A 22,759-nucleotide genomic window follows, 5' to 3' on the forward strand; every position below is an offset into this window, starting at 1 on the left:
TGCATCGTCACGTGGTCAGTTTGCAGTTACTGCACACAAAGAGAAATTGTTTGGCTACAAGAAATATGAACACTAACCTGCAGAACAAGTAGTCTTATAATAGTCTTTTGTGCGAGGACAGTGTCTAGGTTTAAACCATGTGAAAATACGCAGAAGTTAAATTATACATTTTCTATTTTTGTTTGGCTGTTTTTTTATACATGACACGCCCACTGGTTTAAACTGTTTCAGGACAGAAAAAGGCATTTCACTTCAAATTACAGTCAAGTGAGAGCTCTTCATCAAAACAATAAACATCATAATATTTTATGGCATTACTATACAGAGCTCATTTTCATTCCGATCTCATGAGTTTTATTACAATGTAAAAAATTAAATTGGATTCCTACTGCTCTTACTGTCCTTATGTGTGTGTTGCCTCACAGGCGCAGGGGCCTTATCTGGTCAGCCAGGTGATTCTATGTTCCTCGAAACACAAGAGTAGTGCGTTATAAACTAGATCACCAACAAGCCAATGCATAATCGAATTTTATTGTATTAAAATTACCCTCAATAATTAAAGTGGACACTGATAGCGGATTGTGTTTACACCAATTTTCATCACAATTATTTCCATTTACAGACTATTCTATAAATATTAATTTTGCTCACCAGTGTGAGTGTTTGACCCTCCTCTCTACATCCTGGGGCCACAAGGTTAAAAAAAGAAATAAAACATAAATAATAATATAAATAAAAAATAAGTAATAATGGAATGGAATGATCAGGCCTTCATGAGGTCACTGTGAGACTGTGGAACGAAATACATAGGTTTACAGAGAGAAGTACATGTGGATTAGTTAGTAGATAATTTTATGAGACAGCCAAGTTGCTGCTGGTTTCTTCTTTGAACTCCGACTTATTTCATGATGAAAAGAATTTACATTTGCACATACACATTGTCGGTACTGGCCAGTGCTCAGCACCTATCCTGGTGCCTGCGTCGCCAGGACCCAGTGGCAGGTGGTCCCTTCAGTCATCAGAGCTTAAAAATGTATTGACTGGAGTGGGATTAATATCAACGTTGTATCACGTATTTGGTTTTCCAATGATTAACCAAACGCCGTGCACCAGAGAAAAATCTAAACATTAAAGAAAATCCTAGGGACCAAGTCAATGGTGCTATTTCCAACTTCTGACATACTTAAAAAATGCTGTTTTCTTCCTCTACATCATCTGCAAGTGCCACATCATGACTTTTTCTGTCTTATTCTTGTGTTTGCCACAAATCTTGCCGACCGTCAGGCATGAGGATTTATGGTGCCACATTTATGTATTCTGTAAGACCACATTAGTTACTCCTAATATTCTCAAGTCAGGTCAGCAGTTATCAAGAAAACTGGTGCTAAAAGAAACCAATGCTGTGTTCGAAACATTTGAGTATGGACTATTGGGGTGATCAACATAACCGACAGGAAGTCTTGTGTCACCATACCTGCAGGAAAATACTACAAAAAATGTAACATCTTCCACCAATAACAAAACAAATCAAAACAAAACAAGCAAGCAAAACGATCATTTTTGTTCTAAATTTAGGAGAAAGTATCTCTGTTTCCCTTAAGACTTCCCGTACTTGTATCTCAAAGTATTTCCTTGTTTTATTTTCGGGGGGAAAAAAAAATCACGTGACATATCACATTTAACACTTATTTAGTAAATTTTCGTGGGAAAAAAATGCGAAACGGAAACGCTTATGCTGTCAGTCAACTCACCATTAAAACAGCTCCATTTCTACAGCGCCTCTCTCATGAGAGCTTAAACTATTGCCACGCGGTGACGCGACGTCAGGCCATATATAAATATGTGGCACACGAATAGATTGACAGTTCTGCTGAAAACAGTATAACAAATGCGACAATTCCTTCCATTTCAGTCAACCTCGCTTGTCGTCCATGGCACATGCTGTATTTAAGAAGACAGCGCCATCTGGTGGACATTTTGTGGATCAAACTGGTGCGAGCTCATTTTTTTCTGATCTTGTCTTTATTCTTCCTTCACTGTGAGCATATTTACGTTTTTCCCGATCCGATACAGTCTTTGAGGTCAAAGGTTTACACTCACAGCAAGTACTGTATAGTAAGTAGGGAAGCCCAGATGATGATGTCATGGCTTTGGAGGTACCTGATGGCGTAAGTGACAACACGCGAGTTAACTGATGACACACCTGGGGATGTAGTTTCGGGCCACACCTCGGGCAGCGTGCTTCCTTGTTTGATACAGTATCACAGGAAAATCACAAGAAAATGGAGAGAGAAGTGTGACATGGGCTGGAGGAAGCCATTACTCCTGAAGAATCATTAAAAAAAAGCCAGATTACAGTTCGCAAAAAAAGACACCAAGACAAAGACCCAAGCTTCTGAAGACATGTCCTGGGGTCTGATGAAGCTAAAGTCAAGCTGTTCGGCCGTATTGACCAAGCTTAATTGTTGTCAACAAAAACTAAAAGTAGAATTGTAAATCATTTTCGTGGACTGTTTTTTTTTTTTTTTTTTTTTTTTTTTTTTCATAAAACGATAACTAACTGAAACTTCATGGTCTGTTTACAAAACTGTCAAAATGACCTAAAATTATTGCTAAATCAGTTTTCATATATATATTAAAAAAAGCATTTTGAGATTATTTAAAATAGATTTATTTTGGCGCAGCTGGTTTTACGACAGCTGTCGGCAAGGCGCGGCTTGTGAGGCCGTGACGTCAGTTGCATAGATGGCCTGACCTGATAGCGCTGACTAGCATGATGGTGGAAGTTGGGTAAAAGCGTCATCTTTCCAAACTTAATGTAATTTTTACATGGTGCCTTTTGTTGAATTTATGACAAGAGTTTTAACTAAACTCTAAAACGAATATAAACTAAACTGAAACTAAGCAATTTTCAAAAACCGAAACTAGCTAATCCACTCAAAATACAAAACTAATTGAATTTTAAAGACAATATATATATATATATATATATATATATATATATATATATATATATATATATATATATATATATATATATATATATATATATATATATATATATAACATAACTATTACAGTTACATGGGTTGGAGCAGTGACCCAGAATTCCAGTCATAAGCTTGTGAAAGGATGCCCTAAACGTTCCAAGTCTTGCCATTCATGGCAATGCTACTAAATGGATGTAAACCCAGTAAAAAGATATTTTCACTTTTGAGCAGAAAATACCCCAACTGCCAAACTCTCTAAAGGCAGGTGCGTACACCATTGTAATTTGGCAGCAATAACACTATTCGTGTCTGCGAAGAATCTGAGATGCTTTTAAAGCACAAACACAAAAAAGGTTTCTCCGGTTAGCTGCCGCACTGAGGCTCAACCATGATATCACGCTAGATGAAAGAGTCTTACGAGGCTTAATCAATGAATACCTTTTCACTCCAACCGGATGTACTTTCAATGTGTCATGACAGCACTTAGTGCAAGTCATTTTTCAGTTTTCAGTTTCACTTTCATTGTCATCTCATTGACTGACCTGATTTTTCATTGTAATATGCATTATGTAGTAATGATAATTTGTTATAAATCTATCTAACACCCTTCAGGAAGAAAGACACACAACACAATTAAAATCAAAAGGAAGAACATGACATACAGCAGTAAAAAAAGCACAAAACACAGACAAGAACAAAGGTGCTACACATAGAAACAAACATTAAAAAAAAGAACAAAAGAGCTACTCTGTTTAAAATATATATTTTAAAAAGAGATTTGAAAGAATGCATAGACTCAGTCAGTAAAATGTCCTTGGGCAGACCACTCCAACTGAAAACGTACCTTCCTTTTTAGATTTCAGCCTTGACTTTGGAACCTTGAAAATGGATCTGCCTGAGGACTTAAGACTGCAGGCTAGCTCATAGGAGGTTCACATTTCTGAGACGAAGCTTGGAGCTAAACCGCGGCGAACTTTGAAAGTTAACAGCAAAGTTTTCTGAATTCTAAAATTCTAAAAAGGGGCCTGGGCAGAGAGACTAAAACTGGAATGATGTCATCTGTGAAAGGCCAGTTAAAAGCCTGCCACTGAGTTTTGAACCATTATCTGAGCTAAAAAAAACACCCTGTTAGAGCTAAACTTGGGAACAAACATGAACAAGGACCATGGAGGGGAGTCACTGAAAAAAAGAGGTCATGGAGACCACAGCAGCTGAGGCACAATTAGGGAGATCAGGTGCAGCTCTGTGAAGCACACAGCACAGAATATGAGGGGTTATATTATTCAAGCCCCACATTCTGAAATATTAGTTTATTTTATCTTGTTGTGTTGTCTTGTTATGAGTGACTATTTTTATTCCGTTCATGTGCTGTATTCATGTGAGTACTATTTCTATGGCAAGGGTCTTCAAACCGGTCCTCTGAGGTCTGCGGTGGGTGCAGGTTTCTGATTCAACCTGTGGAGCACTCGCAGTTTAACCCAGGTGTCAGCAGGAACTAGCAACACCAGACTGACAACTGAGGCAATCAAGGCATCTGCTTGGTTAGTCTACGTGTACTTGACTGGTTGGATCAATAACCTGTATTTTTCAAGTTATTTCGAACACACAACACAGCAAAGCTCCTTCCAGTTATTTGCATTTGATGTATGTTGGATGAAACAAACCCTTGGTCCTTTTGGTCAGGTGATTTTGGCTTATGTAATTATGCTACTGTACTGTATGAGTGCAGCGTAATACACTTTGGGGTTTGTTGTATGACCTGATATTGCATCAGCTGATGCAGAGAGTAAAGGTCGATGTCATTATGCCACTGAGATGAGAGCGGTGCTCATAGTTCACTTTCCCCACAGGCCCTGTGGTGTTCATTATGTGGCGCTGCATGAAGGTCTCAAACAGAAACCAGTTCTTCACTTTCAGAACTGGTTCCTACAAATGATTCAAGTTCTTCCAGTTAGTGAGAACACCGCCATCAGCGATTGGGCAAATGAAATTGTCATGGCAACGGGCAGTTTTCTTTTCCACACAGGGAGAATAACAAGAAATTAGCAATTCTGAAATCTTTGTTGTTTAGTCACCTTAAAAAGTTATTTTTTATAATAAATCGGCTTTTCTTTTCCCTTCTTTGGTATATTGGGAGGTTAGCACAAGTAATGCACTGAAAAAAAACACTGTATGTTGAAATAAATATGGGATTCAAGGTTCTTACCTCAAATGCTAGATTTTTTCCTTTCTTTTTTTAAAGACATCAAGATACAAATCTCTCTTGCACCTCTTTCTTGTGGTTGAACTTTTATTTTTATTTTCAAACACAATTAATCTTTACCATTGTGCGTCCAAAATACTTTGCTCAATCCTCCTCTTGTAGGCTGCCTTGGCTTCCCTGAATCTCTATTCTATTCTATTCTTTGGAAATGCTGGAGTCAAAGTTTGGAGGGGCGTTTCCTCCAGTGATGAGTCAGGTGAATGGTTTGTGGTAAATATAACGAAAAAATAACGGAAGTTACACATTTACGGCAAAGAGAGGGAATGTAATGTATTATTTTGTCACCCAATCGCAATGCTGTTTCACAGCCAAGATTCATGAATGTTAGTCATCGTGACCAAAGTCCTCATAACTCTCACCAAGTTAGTGGTGTCCAACTCTACAAAAAGTAATGCATAATTATGATAACAAATAATAGTAAAATAATAACATCTGAGGAACCAAAATGGTGTTGTAGAGTTTGTATAAGCTGTAAATGATACACCCAATCATGTACATTTTCATTGCCAATGTGTGCACATAGATTATTGTCAACTAATGAGCGACTCCAAAATATTTCATTTTCAGTGCCACTGTATCAGTCAGTCCAGTCCCCACCCTCATGTAAACTGTTTATCTCCTCGCTAAATTCTAGTGGTCCTTTTTGAAGTTTTTTTTTTTTTCCTGCAGACCACAACAGAGAGCGAGTGATCCAGCTGAAGAAAGACGAACACCAGGAGTATGAGCAACTGGAGTGGCTCGACAAACTATTATTACTGTTCAACTTTGAGACACAGCAATGTATTCCATGCACATGACCCCTCCCTCAAAGTCTGAAAACATTGATAACTGAGGGTGTGATTTTGCAAACATTAATTGCGAAAAGCTTCCGGTCTTGAAAGCGCTGACTCATCTCTCTTCACAGCAGCATTTCAGAAGGATGAGCTCACGGTTCTTTATGAGGTCAGAGTTTCCGGGAGATTCCCTGTCTGCCTGTTGCAATTGGCAACCAGGTGGCAGTCCATGTAAAACCAACACGTACCACACACCTTTGGCTATGGTGCTCTACTTATACTATCATCTTCTTCTTCAATTATTATTATTATTATTATTATTGTAATACTTGTATTTAATTAAAAATAAGTTATCTGTCTTAACTATCTGTCACAGTTTATTTCTGAAGGACTACTTACCCATACTCATTATATCAACAGGAAATTCTAGTGAGTCCATGTTTACTGTTACTCAGGTGGCGTGGGTATTCAGAAGGAACTGACTCATGGGTTTCTAAAAACAGAGATCGCAGCTTTATAACCAAACTACCTGAGGGTGGGACATATTTCTGACGTCATTCGCAAAAGGTGTGTGGCGCATGTGCCTACATGCGTAGGTGTGTGTCTGTGTTGTTGTTGTTTCAAATCACCTGGTCTGCGAGGGTGATAGCTTTCACCTGAAAGTGAAATTAATTTAAATATGGAAAGTGGAATCAAATACAACTCATCTGTCAACAGATAGCTACACATTCGTCTTGCGCCTCATTTCACCTCGTGTGGCAAAACACATTACACACAGCAAAATAGAGAGAAAACTTCCTGTCAAACGGCTTTCACGGATGAAGCCGTCCGGTGAGTGCCATGCGTCATCCGGATATAAAAGCTGTGATGATAACAAAAATAATGTTTCTTGTAATCAGCAGGGAAATTGTAACTATAAAACTATAAATCACACCCACAAGACACGTAAGATTGACAAAAGGACAAAATGTAAATATATTATCATTGATTCATTCATAAATAAATCAATCCACTACCTAGAATTATAACAATAAGTGGATGAATAAATAAATACTAATAATGGCTGTTGCAGCAGGAAGCTTACACATGACTGTACCGGGGCAGGGGGTGTCACTAATATTGGAATTAGAAAAGAAAAGGCATGAAATGAAAACGTGTCCAAACATTCGAGGAGGCGGGGACATATGCTGGGGATCTACTAGTGAGGGCTCTGCCTCCCAAAATGCATATGGTTGCATATAAATGAGATGTGAGGAGGCAACCTGTGACACTACAATTTGACAAGACGCACCATGCACGGGTTCAGCCAAGAAACGGTAATTCTGACATTGACCGCCAGGGTCGCTCACCGCCGGCTCCAACTCTCATTCTCATTCCGCCTCTTTCAGGTCCTCGGCGTCCTCCTCATCCTCAACCTCGGCGCTTTCCGCGGCACAGCTGCGCGGCGCTCGAGATGCTTGAGCGAGAAACAGTTGGAGGACAAGTTTGACAAGTTTAACCAGAGAAGAGCTCCCTATTTGTCTCTCCTGTCGGAGCCGACGACTGCTCCTCGCAGACAGACTTGCGAGCAAGTCGCCCGGCAGACGTCGCATATGACACCGAGACACAGAGCTCTGTCGCCGTGGAGATACAGGTGAGCGCGGGAATTCTGCTTCGCTTTGGAGTCATAAAGGGGAGTGTTTCGCGCGTTCCTCCTCTGGAGGACTGTACCCGAAGTGTTGAGCTAAAACCCAGTATTATCTGACCAAGGATACCTTTAATTTGTGTCATATTTCCTTGAATTGAAGTGTGATTCACCAACACCTGTAATAATTTGACTCAGAAATTGCAGCGATTAATATTCCTCATGCGCTAAACTGAAACAGTTGAGTGTGTATTCATTGACCTTATCAGTAACACCTGAGCATTGATTGATGGTTCTCTTTCCCCTAAGCATCTATCACGACCAACGGTTGCCTTATAGCATCGTCCAGGCCGAGTGTCTCTGTCAAGGCTGTATCATCAACCAGCAGGAGGACATGAGCTACAATTCTGTTCCTGTGTTCGCACCTCTCTTGGTGCTGATCAAGTCCCGTTGTCTGAACGATCCAAACAAATACACACTCAAAAGGAAGATCGTCCAAATCCCGGTAGCTTGCACCTGTGTTGTTCCCAGGTCCTACTGAATAACAATAATAATAATAGTAATAATAATAGTAGTAATAACAATAGTAATAATAATTCAGCGGAAAAGCAAGCCAGACAAATAAATAAAATAGGAATGGCATCTTGATGGTTAAGGACAGGCATGGTTTAAATAATGTCTAAACCTGTGATAGCATGAGTGGAACCGCAGGCAGGAGTAGCTGTGATGGAGCTCAAGCACGAGGCTCAAGCGACAGCGCCAATGCCAGAGTGATTTTCATTTTACCTCACTGTTGCTAAATGCAACGTAAGCACTAAACGTAGACTTCTTGATAGGCATAAGCTAAAAGAGGCATGATACGGGTCAATAATGTCATTTCTCTTCTGCCCGTCAGCAGATTAAGATCTTTTAAAGTCGTGAGTGTGATAAAAAAAAAATCGCTCACCGCATCTAGACACAGCGTGCATGAGTCACCATTTTTTTAGTTTATCAGAAAGCACTACTCACGTGAAGGAGTCTTGATAAAGTATTTCTTTTTTTAAAGACGAGTTGCCATTGACTTGATAGACCCCCATGAGGTGCTCTCTTTTTATTTGGTGCTTGGAAAATGAGGTGTTCTCTTCTGTGTTTATTTTATCAATACTATTTGTGTTTGGTCTATTTTCAGACAAAATAACAGATTTTAAAGTTGCCTTTAGTTTCACAAGGCAGTTTCAAGGGAGCACTTTAAGACCAATGTCGCTTAAAAAAGGAAGAATTCTTAAGTATTAATTAATATTATTTAATTAATTAAATATTGGTAGTAAATGTAAGTGTTGCTCAAAATATCTTTTTGTGCACTTTAGTGTCCAGAAAGTAAGAGCTTTTTTTATCTGAAGGTAGTGTAGACCACTGACAGAGAGGAAATCACTGTCAAACTGTAATTCATTGAAGTAACCCCAGTTAATCCAGTTGGGGTTACTTATATTGACTGTATCTATGAAGATGTGAACTGATCTTATTGTGAGAGATCATCCTGTAAAGACGCATACCATGCGAGGTGCTCGACCATGACTGTAGTCTGTGAAGTTGCTGACTTTCGGTGAAGTTGTTATTGATTTTTCGTTTGTAATTCTCTTAAAAATAAAAGTCATTTGCTGCCTCATCTGTTTGTATCTTGTGGTGCCGCTACAAGGAACATGTTTCTTTTTAGTCCAACTTCCTGTTGTTCTTCTTCCTGAGTCCACAAATAGCGTGTTGAGTCTGAGCGCGCCACTACTTTCACAACGTCCCGGAAACAAACCAATTCAGAGCTCGTTTTATGAGATCCAGTCGCGCAGTGAAGATGAGTGTCAGACAATAAGTGTCTTCATGTTCGATGACCCACGAGATGGCGCGCTGCTACACGGTTTGGCGCCATCTCTGCTCATCAGCTGTGGTTGCGCTGCGCTCTTCGCCGCTGGAGTTCGCCATTGCATCGCCACTGCAACCATGAACAGTCCGTTGATGAAGACACCCGACTCGATATTGCGATGTCGGCAAGCTTAAAACAATGTTGAAAGTGTAAACATTTTTGGCACACTCACAAGGAACATGCTTTATTGACTCGACAGAACCCTGCGTTTTATGAACTTGAATTTGTTTGATTTTGAATCGTAGAACCCTTGAAGAATCCATCAAGATTTTATGAAAATTTAATTGAAAACCATTCCTAACTTAATCTCTTAAATTTATTTTGTAAGCAGATGGACAGACAAAAAATATCCATGACATAGTCATCACGTTGATAAGAGAACTTCATCTTCCTTTATCTGTCCCCATTATTATCTCATAATAGCTATTTGCTTTGCAGGCAAGGTAAACAACTAGAGAGCCAGCAGTATCCGCCATGTTGCCAGCGACAGTGCAGTGGAAGCCTTCAACAATGAAACAAGTAAAATTTTCCATCGATCTATAGCTCTGTCCAATTTGACCGAACAAAACCATCCCAGTTGTCAAAGGTAACATGAGCTGTTGACTGGCCACTCCCTCCACTGGCTCCAGTAGCTTGCTCTCACTGAGAGGAATTTCACTTGGCAAAGTGAGAATTTGTCACCAACTAAAACATGACCCCAGGGTTTGCATTTATTCAAATGACTCAGTCAACAAAATGTATTTGCTGTTCAAACCCTCTTCCTATTTAAAACCTAATAAGTTAGCATTTTTCATAACATAATCATTATTGAATCAGACGGTTCATTGACAATTCTTAATCTGCCCTCGACATTTCCAATACTTCACATCATCCAAGACGAGAGGTGATACAGAATCAGTGCAAATAAACACAATGACGTGCCAGTGAAACCACTGCTTAACAATGTTGTCTGTGCTCATGCTCCCATTTCCTTTTATTAATCCAGAAGTATTCAGTACCATACACAATACTGACTTAAAACGGGGTGGAGTTACTCCGGAGCTGAAACAGAAAAGCCAGCTCAATAATCATGTTTGTTCTGGGCAAATGTTTGCGTGATGGTAACTGGTGCACCTCAGATTGCAGAATCATGCATTGCCTGATTGAAACAATGAGGTTGTTAAACGCTATTTAAATTCCATGCTAGAATGAAGTGACCTGATAATTATCATCTAAGAACATGAGATTGAATGATGAGGGCACCATCATAATGTCACCTACACCCTGTCTGTCGGTGACCGGGCGTAGGTGAGGGTTGGGGGGAGTCCTTCATCGGTGAAGTGCAGCGTCTCCCTGGGGTACTTAAAAATGCTATTAGGTTTCTGGGGTGATCCCTGAGTCCTGAAAGTGATGCCTGTGATGTTACTGTTGGTGAACTCTTCGACATGCTTTGACCACTGCATTAACAGGACTGCCAACCAACCTGTTACCTTTGCTTTTGAGCCACAGCTGTGACCAGCGTTTGCTTATGTCCTGTTGTGTCGGACATTTGTGTCCAGTTGTTCGCTGACCAGCAGTTTATAATGCCTACTATGATTCAGATCCGATGAATCCTTCATGTTCAACTCATAATCTGCGATCTTAAAAAAGTACTCCCACCTCAGCATAGTGGCCCTGGCTGTTTAAAGTTGTTCCACAACCATACCCGGTTCGTTGTCGTGTATAGCGTGGTGGCTACAATCTTGGAATAAGCGCAGCGACTGTACCTGACAGGGAAGACGTGAAAGTATCCCCAGTTTGGAGGGTCAGTGGGCGGGATCTTTAAGTACTGCATGCATAAACCCAAATACACGTCTTCAATGTAAAGCGCTTTGACGTGGTAGGATGCCTCCAAAAGCTTTTTGGCTAAGTCTACGGACAGCACATAGGCGAATCCCAGAGCATAGCGCGGATACACTGGGTTGGGGAAAAGAGACACTGGCAAGTACCACTTGGACTTCGGATTCCTTAAAACTTGGGCTCCTCTTGCCACCAGCCCGCTTAAGTAGTTTTTCTTCGGAGCGTTTGACAACATCTTGATGAGGTTTTGTACATTTAAAAACACGTCGGAATCAATCTTCATAGCATAAGAAGCTGTAGAGCAGTAGGAGTCCATCCACTTTAGCATCACCATGGTCTTGATGGTCAGGTTCTTGTAGCAGTCCAGGAAGTTGCTCTGGATCAGGTCATGATATTGCTGGCTCTCTTTCAGAATCTGCTCCTGAAGTTCCGGCCTTGGCTGGCCGCTCTGCAGCCCCAGGACAAAGAAAAGCTTTACCACTTTTCCCATCACCTCAGTTTCCTTTCCCCAGGTTTGGCGGATGATGTCCCGATGTGCTCTGTTGCTCGGTGCCACGGGCACCATGAGGAGCAGAAAAGGCTTCTTCTCTTCACAGGCTTTGGCTTCATTAATGACGTAGTGGTATTCATAGGGATATTCCACAACATACGGCCCCGGGGAAACGTAAGGAGCAGGCTTTGGTTCAGGAGTCTGAACAGGCCGATTGACCATCTGAGTCGGCGGCCGAGTCAACGACAGAGTCACCGCTGAAGATGTTTCAAGTTTTTCCCCGGCGTTTTTAAATATTGCTGGCTCAGTTACAGTGGATACATTTTTGGCTAATGGCTTTAGGGCTAGGGCTGGTTTGGGGTACACAATCTTTGGACTGTGCGACAAACTCCACAGCTTTGTCGCGTTGTATTGCTTCCACCATATTGTCCTCCAGTTGGGTGTGATGTTGGTGTAGTAATAGAACAGAGTCACTGTGCACAGCAGAAGCAGGAAGATGCTACGTCTCCAAGTGCAGTTGCAGATTCGTCTTGTCTGAGTTTGCGTCTCTATGTTGCGCTGTCCATAACTGTGGAGGCAGAAAAAAGTGTAAAAGAAAGTCACTTTATATGATTTTTACAAAATTACCTTGACAAAAACATTTTTTGTTCAGGCATCTGGGTCAGTCATCTAAAAACAGTGGGCTGAAATTAAAAAGGGGAAACAGAAATGTATGTGTTGAGCCAAGAACACGGGTGGGTAATTACTACATTATTATGTATTTCTATTTTTAAATTCTCAGGGGCCACACAAGGGGAAATAAACTGTGACTGTTGTGAGGGGCCAAATAAAACAAGGGTGGATGAAGCAGAGCCTTAACAAGAAGGGAAAAAATATATGCACTAAATAAACAAGCACAGACAAGCACAAAAAGGAGAAAAAAAAAATCCAAACTTTAAAGTAAAGATACCAGCGAGTATTCAATGACAATTAAAAAGTTGCTGTTGTTTCGTTTGAAAATTAACATCCCAAAACAAAGAAGTAATATTTGGAGTCATGTGTGATGTAGGGTACAAAAGAGCATTTATATATAATGTGTTTTTGAGTTGACTTCATCTCTTACGGGCCACACTGTCAAAAGGCTGCATGTGATTCCCCGGCCACACCTTGCCGGGTCTCTCTCATCACAAGATATAGCTATCATGCGGTCAACAAGAAAATGGGAATGTATGGAAAAGGTGCTATAAAGCAAGAGTGAACTTTACTCACCCGTCAAAACACATACGCCTCCTTAACATTTATTAACCCGTTATGCATTCATTCCCAATTCTTCTTTCTTCAACAGGTGTCTTTATGAGTCCATCATGGTTTTGACTCCTTAAGTGGATTTTTGTCACAGACATGACTCCATCATTTAGCCTTTTCCTAGTACCGTGGTCATAAGTGAGACACATGTGGCTTGTGATGGTCCACCTTCTCACGTTCCTTAAGTTTTATTCAGTGGTGAGTCTCACCACTGTTGCCGTGTCTGACCTGCTCTCAGTGCCCGGCGTTTGTGTTCTGACAGTTTCTAGTTTCTATTTATGATATTTCATCAGTCCTGCGATAAATAAACTAGTCCTGCGATAAATAAACTTGTGTTATTTAATTTGTAGTATAAGATGATCCATCCAAATCTTCATGCTTTAATTGTTTAACATCACATTATTAATGCTGTTTGTAATGTATTTTATTTCATTATAACTGAAATCCCTCTTGAAATGATTGTTGCCAAATTTCCACTACATGAAGGACAAAACCGCAACACGTTCGTTATTCCTCTGTCACTGTTTCGGTTGTTACATACCACTCTCCAAACGAGGAATATCCACATGTTGGCATGTTAAAACTTGTTATCCCTTTGCCTTGGTGGCAGAGTCATGCCGCGGTGGCTCACAGAAAAAAGTCATGTCAGGACTGGTTCTTCAACTGCCGATGTCTCCCATTGGTGGATGTTCTACTAACTGCGCTGGGTCTCCTTCAACTGTCAACAAAAGACGAGCGTTTCTTGTCTACCTGTGCAGTGTGTCACCATAGCGCTTCTTACCTGCTGGAGTTACACACCTTAGTTTGCTCCGCCCTCTCTCATGTTCCCTATAGTCACAAAGAAAAGGTGCTAGTTCCGCTTGGCCTCAGTGAGCCCCTCCTCCGTTTGCATGCTCATGATCAGGTTGTTGCTTGGTCTATGTTTTTAATGTTTAATGTTTGTCTTCATTGTAATGTTTTACAATTTTTTAACAACCCCATATTCACCAAATATGGAAAGAATAAAGGTAATCTAATCTAATCTGTGTGTTGTGTATGGAACACAACACACACGCACATTCAGAGCTGGGCGTCTGAGTGAACAGTGAACTCTGATCTCTTTGCCATGTGATCTATACTCTTTTCTTTCATGCTTTTGCTACTTTTTGACGCCTGAAATTATGAATCATTACTAAAGCTGCACAATGTTATTAAGGAATAGACTTTCCTTAATTATTTATTGGGTCAAATTGCTAACTGGCCCACATTGTAGCAAAGTAGCGGAAAATGTCATCGCAGGTATCAAATTCGCCATGAAATCTACAGAGGGTCAAATTCAATAAATTGAAAATAAATAAATTCAGTTGCAAAAATAAATAAATAAACATCAAAATCTTGTGTGCATTTCTGGCTCTCAAAGCCCAAAAGCAAATTAAGCAAATTACAATAACTGAAACCTGGATGAGTTTAAGCAAAGGAATGTATTGAAAAACAATCGTACAATTGAAGAGTGAGTCTCAGGCTCTCGGAGCTCAGAACACAAGTATGAAACAAAGATAACTCAGAGCTACGAGGTTACAGAAAAATAGGAAATGATTTATAGGCTCTGATTATTGGTTTCACAAGACTCACGCCTAAAGTTACAGCGTCTCTGTGACAAAATGCACAAGTGTATCTCAGTCATTGCGCTGCACTGCATCACCACTTGCTAGATGTGTAACATGGTGCATTAAAAACAAACAGAATCAAATCCTGATATTTGTTTTGGTGACAGTAAAAGTAGCTTTACAATTTAAACCCAGTGATACTGCAGTGTAACTAAATCATGCATTTTGTTTTTGAGCAAACTTTGAAACAGGTGTTGTCTACAGACAGCATCACACCCACAACAGTTAGATGTAATCAATTTTTTTCAAATGAACGATTCTTTGGTGAGATTGAGCTGGATGTAATTCTTATCCCGACGAGACAGGTTCTTGTTTGAATTCCAGTAGGTAAATGAGTGTTCAGGTGCTGACCTTTACCTTATACACACACAAAATGGGTGTAGCCTCAAACCTGTCAACCACTCAACGATACTTGAAACAGGACTTAATGCTTTTTTGATTTGTGGTTATTTGCTGATGAGATCTTGGTTATCCATTACACCTTGGTAGTAGGTTTCTTTTTGGTCCCCCAAACAAGGTGGAGCTGAACAGGACAGAGTTACTGTTTGGACAGCTGGCTTGATTCTAGCAAGTCTGTTAGAGAACCTGCTTGTTGCATTAGGTTAGACAGAGCGCATTGTGACTTTAGATCAGGTGTTATTCACTTTTGCACACAGGAATCAATTCACAATGAAAATAATTTCAAGTATCTTTTTGATGGACTAAATTTCCCTTATTTGCTTCTTTTAAATGTTGCCTTTTTTGTTTTAATTTCGTTATTTTTATTATATATATATTTTGATAGTCCTCCTTTCCTTTAAACAATATTTACGCTGGTTTGATTCAGTTATTTATTTTTGTAAAATTTTCAATTAAAGCCACTTTTTTTGTTGCTGACATTCATTTGGACTGTTTTTTTTAAAAAATTGATTTATTTTTGTTTGAATCGTAATTATATGCATTTATATTTGTGACTGCATCTATTGAGTGATTTGTACTGACCATTTCATCATATGTTTAATATCTGAAATTCGAGTCGCATTTTAAATGTCTACATTTTGCATATTCTTCCTCATATATTCACATAATCATTTTATTATTATGAAATAATTAATAGTTAACAATCTACCACCCCATCTGACACTGCCACCATATAATGTGGAAATTGCCCGTTGGCTGTTTCCATTGCCACCAGACATGAAGATCTTGTAGATTGAAACAGAATTCAGATAACTATGCAGGGATAAACAAGCGACTGTAATAACCAATGATTCAGTCGAATCCGAGGATTGGAGTTTATTTCTCGATTATAGATATACATTATGTTATCAACATGGATCATAAATAGCTAGGTTGAAAATAAAGTTCCCAAACACAATGTCGTTGTCACCACGTTTATACGTCGCTGCGTTTACTTGACCATGATGTGGGTGATTGACAGCAGCTCAATGCCCGCCCATCGCCGGCGTCGCAATGGAGCGTCATGACGTCCGCATACGTTTCACGCACACGCTGAAGCCGGCGTCCTGCGTCATTTCTTCCAACACATTCGCCGCTTCCTGGCCGGCCCAGCTGTCACAGTGACCCGCTACTCGCCTCTCATCTCCCCGGTCCCTGCTCGGTCTGGAGCTGCGGCCCTCATGGCTGAAGGAAGCGGTCAAAACCTTCGAGCCTACCGCTAAGTTCCGGCAGGTAGGACATGTTTTTATGTCACTTCGTGTGCTGAACTAGGCACATGGATGTAAACAAATCAACTGCTTTTGTCAGGGATTTTCCTTTTGCGCTTATATTTTATCATGCATTGTTATTATTATTGTTGTTGTTGTTGTTGTTGTTGTCGTCACCACACACAGGATATTTACATTTTAGTTTTATTTCTCCTTACTCATAACCAACATTGACTTTATTCAAATGAAAACACTTGTTATAAATGTGGCATTCTATTCTCGGCTCAGTCTTGAATGAAGACGGTGCTGCGCAGAAATGAGACATGGCAAGAAGTGATTCCCTCTAAATACCATAAAAAAATGCAGAGCAGCAGATGCGTGGAGGCTCGACATCAAAGACATAAAGGCACCAAACATCCAAGGATTCGCTCCAATCTGTTTATCGCGCCAAGAATTACACATAAACCTCTATAAATACAGCAGATGTAGTTGTTACAGCAATGATGCTGAGGTAAAGCTCAGCCGTTACATCATAGAAAAAGTGAGAGATGCTAGTCAAATGTGGTAAAGACAGAAAGCGTAGGAGACAGGTGCCTCATATAATTACTTGAAAACCTGCTTCTACATCACAGGGTTCACGCACTGTGTTGTGTGGTGAAAATAAAAGCTAAATTAATTTCATAATTGGTTGATATCGTGAGCGCATATGCGCCAATAAACTAGTCAGCAGTCGGTTCTGCTTAGGAGCTGTTCAAGCCAGTTTCCTGTGTTTTCACTGGACACGTTGGAGTTGTGAATCTGTTTGACAGTCTGCTTCTCCCAAACGTAGCCCAAACAGCCGTTGTCTAGAGTGTTCAGGGTGAAGATCCTGACCTGAAAGATCAAGCAAAAAACTGCCATTAAAATGATTAATAAGTACATTACACTTGAGTCTATATGGAGGATATTGAAGTCTGATGATTTGTTTGTCTCTTAGTTATGTTGTGTAACAGCAAACGTTCTATTATATTTGTAAACTGGTTTGTACATCATCAGATACTTGTACAATTATTTTCTTGTTACTGAGTCTGTTGATACAGTATGATTGGTTACCTTGCTAATTCACGGTACTGTTAGCGCTACATGAGCTCACTCTTGCATGATGTAACTATTTATTTATTTAACTATCTGATGTCCGCAGCGTCCCGGCCGGAGCGTGCTGGAGACAGTGGTCGAGGTGATGGTGCTGGACTCGGGTGGAGTCTTCATGGATCCGCCACAGAATGGACGTGTTGGCGCCAGAAGGGACCACTCGGAACCAGACAAGGTAACAAAGGCCAAGCCCCCGGTCAACAAGACGAAAGTCATCAAGAAGGACCGGGTCTCCCAAAATGGACTCCAGACGCCCGGCGGTCAGATATCAAGGCGCCCTTCTTCCATAAGCGGGGTGTCTTCCAGGCTGATCAGCCCCAGTCAAGCGACAGGCTCCTGCATCCGCCGCAGTGAGAGCACCTGCTCGGTCAACTGCTCCCCAGGGTTGCTGGGTGGTCGGATGAGATCGGCCACCTCTCTGCCCCACATCGCTAAAGGGACTGGAAAAGGCACGGTGACGGTCACGCCTCCCAAGCCTTGTCTCCTGGCTTCGCTCAGACCTGTCAACCTAGTGCAGGAAAAACACGCCTTTTTTCAGTCGGACTTCAAGTATGAGCCTCAGTTCGAGTACCTCACGCCGGAGCCGAGGAAAGTCCTGGACAAGCACAAGGAGGGCTCAGGTCTCTTCCTGGAACAGGTCAGTATGGATCAGGTCCGAGTGTCGCCCCTCGTGATCTTAATGCTTGTGCCCATCTTAAGGCGGTCGGAATCATGGAGTGCGTTTTGAAGAAGTTTGGGTCCTACGAGAAGTTCGAGGAGCTGACAGCAGGAAGTCCGCTTCCTAAAAGTCAAGTCTGGGCAGCTGTCCGTAAATACCTGCAGAAAGAAGGCTGTGTGGGAGAGGTGAGGACGATGGTGCCGTTTGGTTCGATGAGATTAGGAATAAGATACATAACAAACATCAAACGTCATTCACAAAGCATCAGCATACAACATTTGGAGTTGACACAAATGTTTTTGTGTGCAGATTGTGGTGCGTCTGAGCGACGAGCTGCTGTCTCAAGCAGTGATGGTTCTGGAAAACTGTCGGCCCACTCTGATCATCAACATCGCTGGGGCACGGCAGCACTGGCTGGAGGGACTGCTGAGACATGAAATAGGTGCCTAGCTTCAAGATGTTTGCATGATGGGGTTCAGCTTTCTGTCCTTGACACGTGACAGCTGCATTGACGGTGATGTTTGAAACGGTCTCTCCGCAGGAACGCATTACCTGCGAGGTGTCAACAACAATCTCCAGCCCTGGGCCACTCCTGAGGGCAGGAAGCAGTTTAACCTTAAATCTGCCAACCCTACTGAGGAGGGTCTGGCCAGCCTGCACAACGTGTTGCTACGGAAACAGCCCTACCTGTGGCGCGCTGCCCTCCTCTACTACACCGTCTATCATGCTGCTAGCATGAGCTTCAGCCAACTCTTCGACCACATTGGGCGCTTTGTCCAGAACCCGGACATCCGCTGGGAGTACTGTCTGCGAGCCAAGAGAGGACAGACGGACACGTCCAAGCCAGGTACCCGCAGGAACACTTGCATGTGTGCTCATACAGAGTCCACCAATACAGTCACATGGACTTGAAAGTGTCCTCAACCCACCTCCCCCATGGAAACCCTCCATGTACGGGTCTCTTGCAGGCTGCTTCAGTAAAGATCAAGTTTACCTGGACGGAATCATTCGGATTCTTCGTTATAGAAGGGAGATCGACTTCAAGGTGCTGACCTCTTTAGGGAAGGTGGGTAGAATCACCAACAGGTCTGGTGCTGATGAAAGCCCATATTTTTATTTGACATATGTTGAATAATAATGTCATTGTGCCTTTGAATAGCAAGATTAGTCAGTGCCAAAGATCCTCGCAGAACTACGACTAAATTCAAGTACTAAATACTAAAGCTTATTTTGTAGTAGAAGAAACTTGTCTTTTCAAATGTTTCACAAACATAAACTTATTACATTATTCATATACTATTGTTTCCAAAATGTTCATTTCAGTCACCTTATGCCCAAAATCGTCATAGTGAGAAATGCTGTGTGAGTGCACTGAACTCTACAAGCCTGGTTTTCCCCCTGGTGGCCGAATAACTTCATAGCACGTCTTTTTGGAATGCGCCACAGAAATTGCTCACATTCCTGTTAGTTATAGGTTTTTCAGCCTGTGATTGTTGAACCTAACATCCTTGTCTTTCTGAAAAAAAAAGTTTATTTACTCACCACCACTGTCCACACATATGACTGTATGATTAAGAATAATAATTTAACTTTGAAATAGAATTTCTTATATGATGTTGGGGTCCCCAAAAGCCTCCTCCAAATCTTCTGTGTTCCTGGATCAAGAGACTCTTGATCTGCCTTGGGGCCTCCTCCTAGCTGGAAATGAGCCCCCTGTTACCCTTTGACTCAGCTCAACACAGTGACTGGGAATTTAAAAAACAAATCTGATAGTAAAGCGGCTGTCAAAAGCTTAAAATATCTCTGTTCTGTTGGGAAGCAAAAGGAGAAACGCATTTGTGTACAAACTAAACCAGCTGCTCCCTCAGGTGTCTTTTGAAGACGTGGACCGGCTGCGTCACTTGGCCGAACTGTCCCGCGCCAGGATCCCTCACTTCATGCCCGACCAGGCCTCTTACTTGAAACATCTGGATCACATCGTTGTGGTCAACGGTCTGGACGATGCCACGCTGCAGGAGCTCCTGCCTTGACCCCGCTGATGTCATCAAGTATTTCCCTATCAGACGTGAGGATGTGAACGGGAGGTTACAATACCACGGGCCGCATCCCCGCGCCACTGCATGTCTCCTGTACTGGGATTATATGACGTTACCTCAATATTCTTTAATATAATCCAACACATATGTAGTAAGCAGCGCGACGACAGCGTCTCTTAATTTATGCACTTATTTATGGTTTTACTTTGAACAAGCAGACTGAATGTCACTGGTTTTAGCTTTATATTTTTTAGACGTTTTATGCCTTAGATAGCATTTTAAGAAGAACACCAAGGACACATGTAAAGTCTCAGGATATTAAAGCTGAGGCAAAAAAAAAAAAAATCTACTGACAAGTGCCGCAGGCCTCAATTGTGTACAGAAATATCTGTGAAATTACTTGAAAATCAGCGTCAGGGAATGAAGAAGGGAGGAATCTAACACCATGGAATGAACTGCTATGCCTTTAAATGTCCCAAAAAATATCATGTTTTTCGTTTTGTATATTCTTTTGTACTGAATGGACTTTCCTGGTTCTTCAGCTTTGGAAAGAGACAAATTTACAGTAAAAAAAACTAAGTGGATAAAAAGCTCAGGATGACAGAGCACAAGAAATAAATTTGCTTCTAGTCTACAGAACGAATCGATGAATTGAGGCATTCATATCCAGCTAGTGTTGAGATGGTCCACAATTTGCAGAAGTTGTTTCCTTTCATCAGTGTTCTTGTTGTTCTTTAAATATCTGAATTAGTTCTGTGATGTTTGGCTGCAGAGTGAATTCTTTTTTTTTTTTTTTTGTTGTAAAAGAATAGTTTGACATTTGTCGTCTGAGACATTTTAAGAGGACTATGATGCCATATGAGCGACCAGCCAACCAGTGACAAACTGTCATAAAAGTCACTGTCCAACCTTGCTGCCATGCTACTGAGCCTCATTTGTGTTGAGCTTGTTTCCCCTTAGTTCGGATATGATTTCGTATGGTGCCAAAAGTGCGATAGTGGTACCAGGAAGAGGTGACCTCCTGTTTAAAAGATCCAGAGGAGAGCATCTTCTCCTGCATCTGCAGTGAATGTCAATATTGCATCAGGGGAACTGTAGCAAGAACTAGTTGTGGTCTCTGGTCACCTTCCATCTGACTCTTAACTCCCTGTCATCTGATCACCTCGGGAATTCCATTTACTGGCTTCCTTTTCTAGTGTAGCAGTGACTCCACGATGAGCCTCTCATAAGTGACACTTCTCTTCACCCACTCTTTAGTAGGCAGAAGTGGCTTGCTTTCATAATGCTAATATCTTTGGACACGCTGCATCCGAGGGCAATGTTTGGATGGTCACAATAATAAAACTGGTGACGGCGATGGTGTCAAACTATTTCTTTTATGATTATGCAACGCAAATGTGGCTTTTCCAGTTTTATCTTTAGCGATTTAGCAGCTGCCTTCTGCCAGTTTAGCTTGTTAGCGTGCCTTCGCGGCTCATCTTCATAACTAGCTGTATGTAACTGATGTTTTTCCCAACTCTGAGATTGTTTGAGCTGTCTTACCACGAATGGTCGAACGTTTTTCAACTACCACACATTATTCACATTTGTGCTCGATAATGTATTTGATGTTTTGAAGTTCAAGCAGTTGTCACAGCAACAATCAGCACAGTATTTTGTTGAAGTGTTCTGAAGTGTCTTGAATTCAGTTATTTATTAAAAACTTTCACATGATGTTGGCTTGTGTGTTATTGAAGCTTTGGTAAAACATTTCGGAAGTGATTCAACTCTAAGCTGAAGGAGTACACACAGAGCAAAAATATAAACACCCCATTTGAAATATTGATGACAAATTAAGTGTGCCACCCAAAGTGCGCATATATTGTATTGTACTTATACTGGGGAGAATTAAAGGCCACCCCAAAATGTCAGATTTTCACAAAAGCAGCAATGACTCAGATGACTCCGGTCATGCGGGAACGTGCCATTGACATGTTGGAAGCAGGAAGGTCCACCAGAGCAGCCGCTATGCAACTAAATGTTCACGATGGGATAGACCTTTGACAGTTTGTTTCCACCAGACGGGGAGTACTGCAAATTCACCTCACCCACGTGTCACCACCACATCTGGCTAATTCACTTGTGAGATCATCTCAGACTCGCAACACGTACAGCAGATGAAACCTTTGCACAACAGACGCGTGTCCGCTTGCGAGAAGCCAACTTACATTCGTGGCGTCCTCACCGTGGGCTGGAACTTACCGCCGTCAGAACCGACTAGCATGGGCAAATGCACGCAATCGATGGCCTTTGGCACGCTGGAGAAAAGTGATGTTCACAGACGAATCCCGCTCCTCGCTGTACCGTGCAAAACCTCAAATGTCTGACATGGGTGTGTTTATATTTTTGTTCAGTGTATTTGGAGCAGTTTGCTTGTCTCTATAATGAGTGTACAAGGAGAAGCTGCCATTCGAGTTGACTCGACACTTTCTACTGGTCAGGCCTGAACTGAAAACCATTAATACTC

General features: G+C 41.3%; 3 protein-coding genes across 7 annotated transcripts; 2 read left to right on the forward strand and 1 right to left on the reverse strand.

The window, feature by feature from the left end:
- Positions 1-7,318: 7,318 nt before the first annotated feature.
- Positions 7,319-9,235, forward strand: LOC128759327 (interleukin-17C-like). The gene is made up of 3 exons (XM_053866203.1): positions 7,319-7,342; positions 7,415-7,659; positions 7,939-9,235. Exons 1-3 carry the CDS (start codon positions 7,319-7,321, stop codon positions 8,189-8,191), a joined length of 522 nt encoding a protein of 173 aa, XP_053722178.1. The 3' UTR covers positions 8,192-9,235.
- Positions 9,236-10,110: 875 nt separating this feature from the next.
- On the reverse strand, positions 10,111-13,892 carry LOC128759226 (beta-1,3-galactosyltransferase 2). Of its 3 annotated transcripts, none has more exons than XM_053866021.1 (2): positions 13,678-13,892; positions 10,111-12,420 (listed from the first exon to the last, which is right to left on the reverse strand). In XM_053866021.1, exons 1-2 carry the CDS (start codon positions 13,710-13,712, stop codon positions 11,184-11,186), a joined length of 1,272 nt encoding a protein of 423 aa, XP_053721996.1. In that variant the 5' UTR covers positions 13,713-13,892; the 3' UTR covers positions 10,111-11,183. The 3 variants fall into 3 exon arrangements, with proteins under 3 accessions (XP_053721996.1, XP_053721998.1, XP_053721997.1); XM_053866023.1 differs by lacking the exon at positions 13,678-13,892 and adding an exon at positions 13,101-13,254; XM_053866022.1 differs by lacking the exon at positions 13,678-13,892 and adding an exon at positions 12,480-12,536.
- Positions 13,893-16,307: 2,415 nt separating this feature from the next.
- On the forward strand, positions 16,308-21,956 carry kiaa0895l. Of its 3 annotated transcripts, none has more exons than XM_053865326.1 (7): positions 16,308-16,453; positions 17,609-18,196; positions 18,259-18,402; positions 18,527-18,659; positions 18,759-19,064; positions 19,186-19,283; positions 20,086-21,956. In XM_053865326.1, the coding sequence occupies exons 2-7, from the start codon at positions 17,648-17,650 to the stop codon at positions 20,245-20,247; spliced, it is 1,392 nt and encodes a 463-aa protein (XP_053721301.1). In that variant the 5' UTR covers positions 16,308-16,453; positions 17,609-17,647; the 3' UTR covers positions 20,248-21,956. The 3 variants fall into 3 exon arrangements, with proteins under 3 accessions (XP_053721301.1, XP_053721303.1, XP_053721300.1); XM_053865328.1 differs by lacking the exon at positions 16,308-16,453 and adding an exon at positions 16,942-16,969; XM_053865325.1 differs by lacking the exon at positions 16,308-16,453 and adding an exon at positions 16,946-17,018.
- The last annotated feature ends 803 nt before the right edge of the window (positions 21,957-22,759 follow it).

Source organism: Synchiropus splendidus, chromosome 5 (genome assembly GCF_027744825.2).
Source record: "Synchiropus splendidus isolate RoL2022-P1 chromosome 5, RoL_Sspl_1.0, whole genome shotgun sequence".
NCBI classification, from domain to species: Eukaryota; Metazoa; Chordata; class Actinopteri; order Syngnathiformes; family Callionymidae; genus Synchiropus; species Synchiropus splendidus.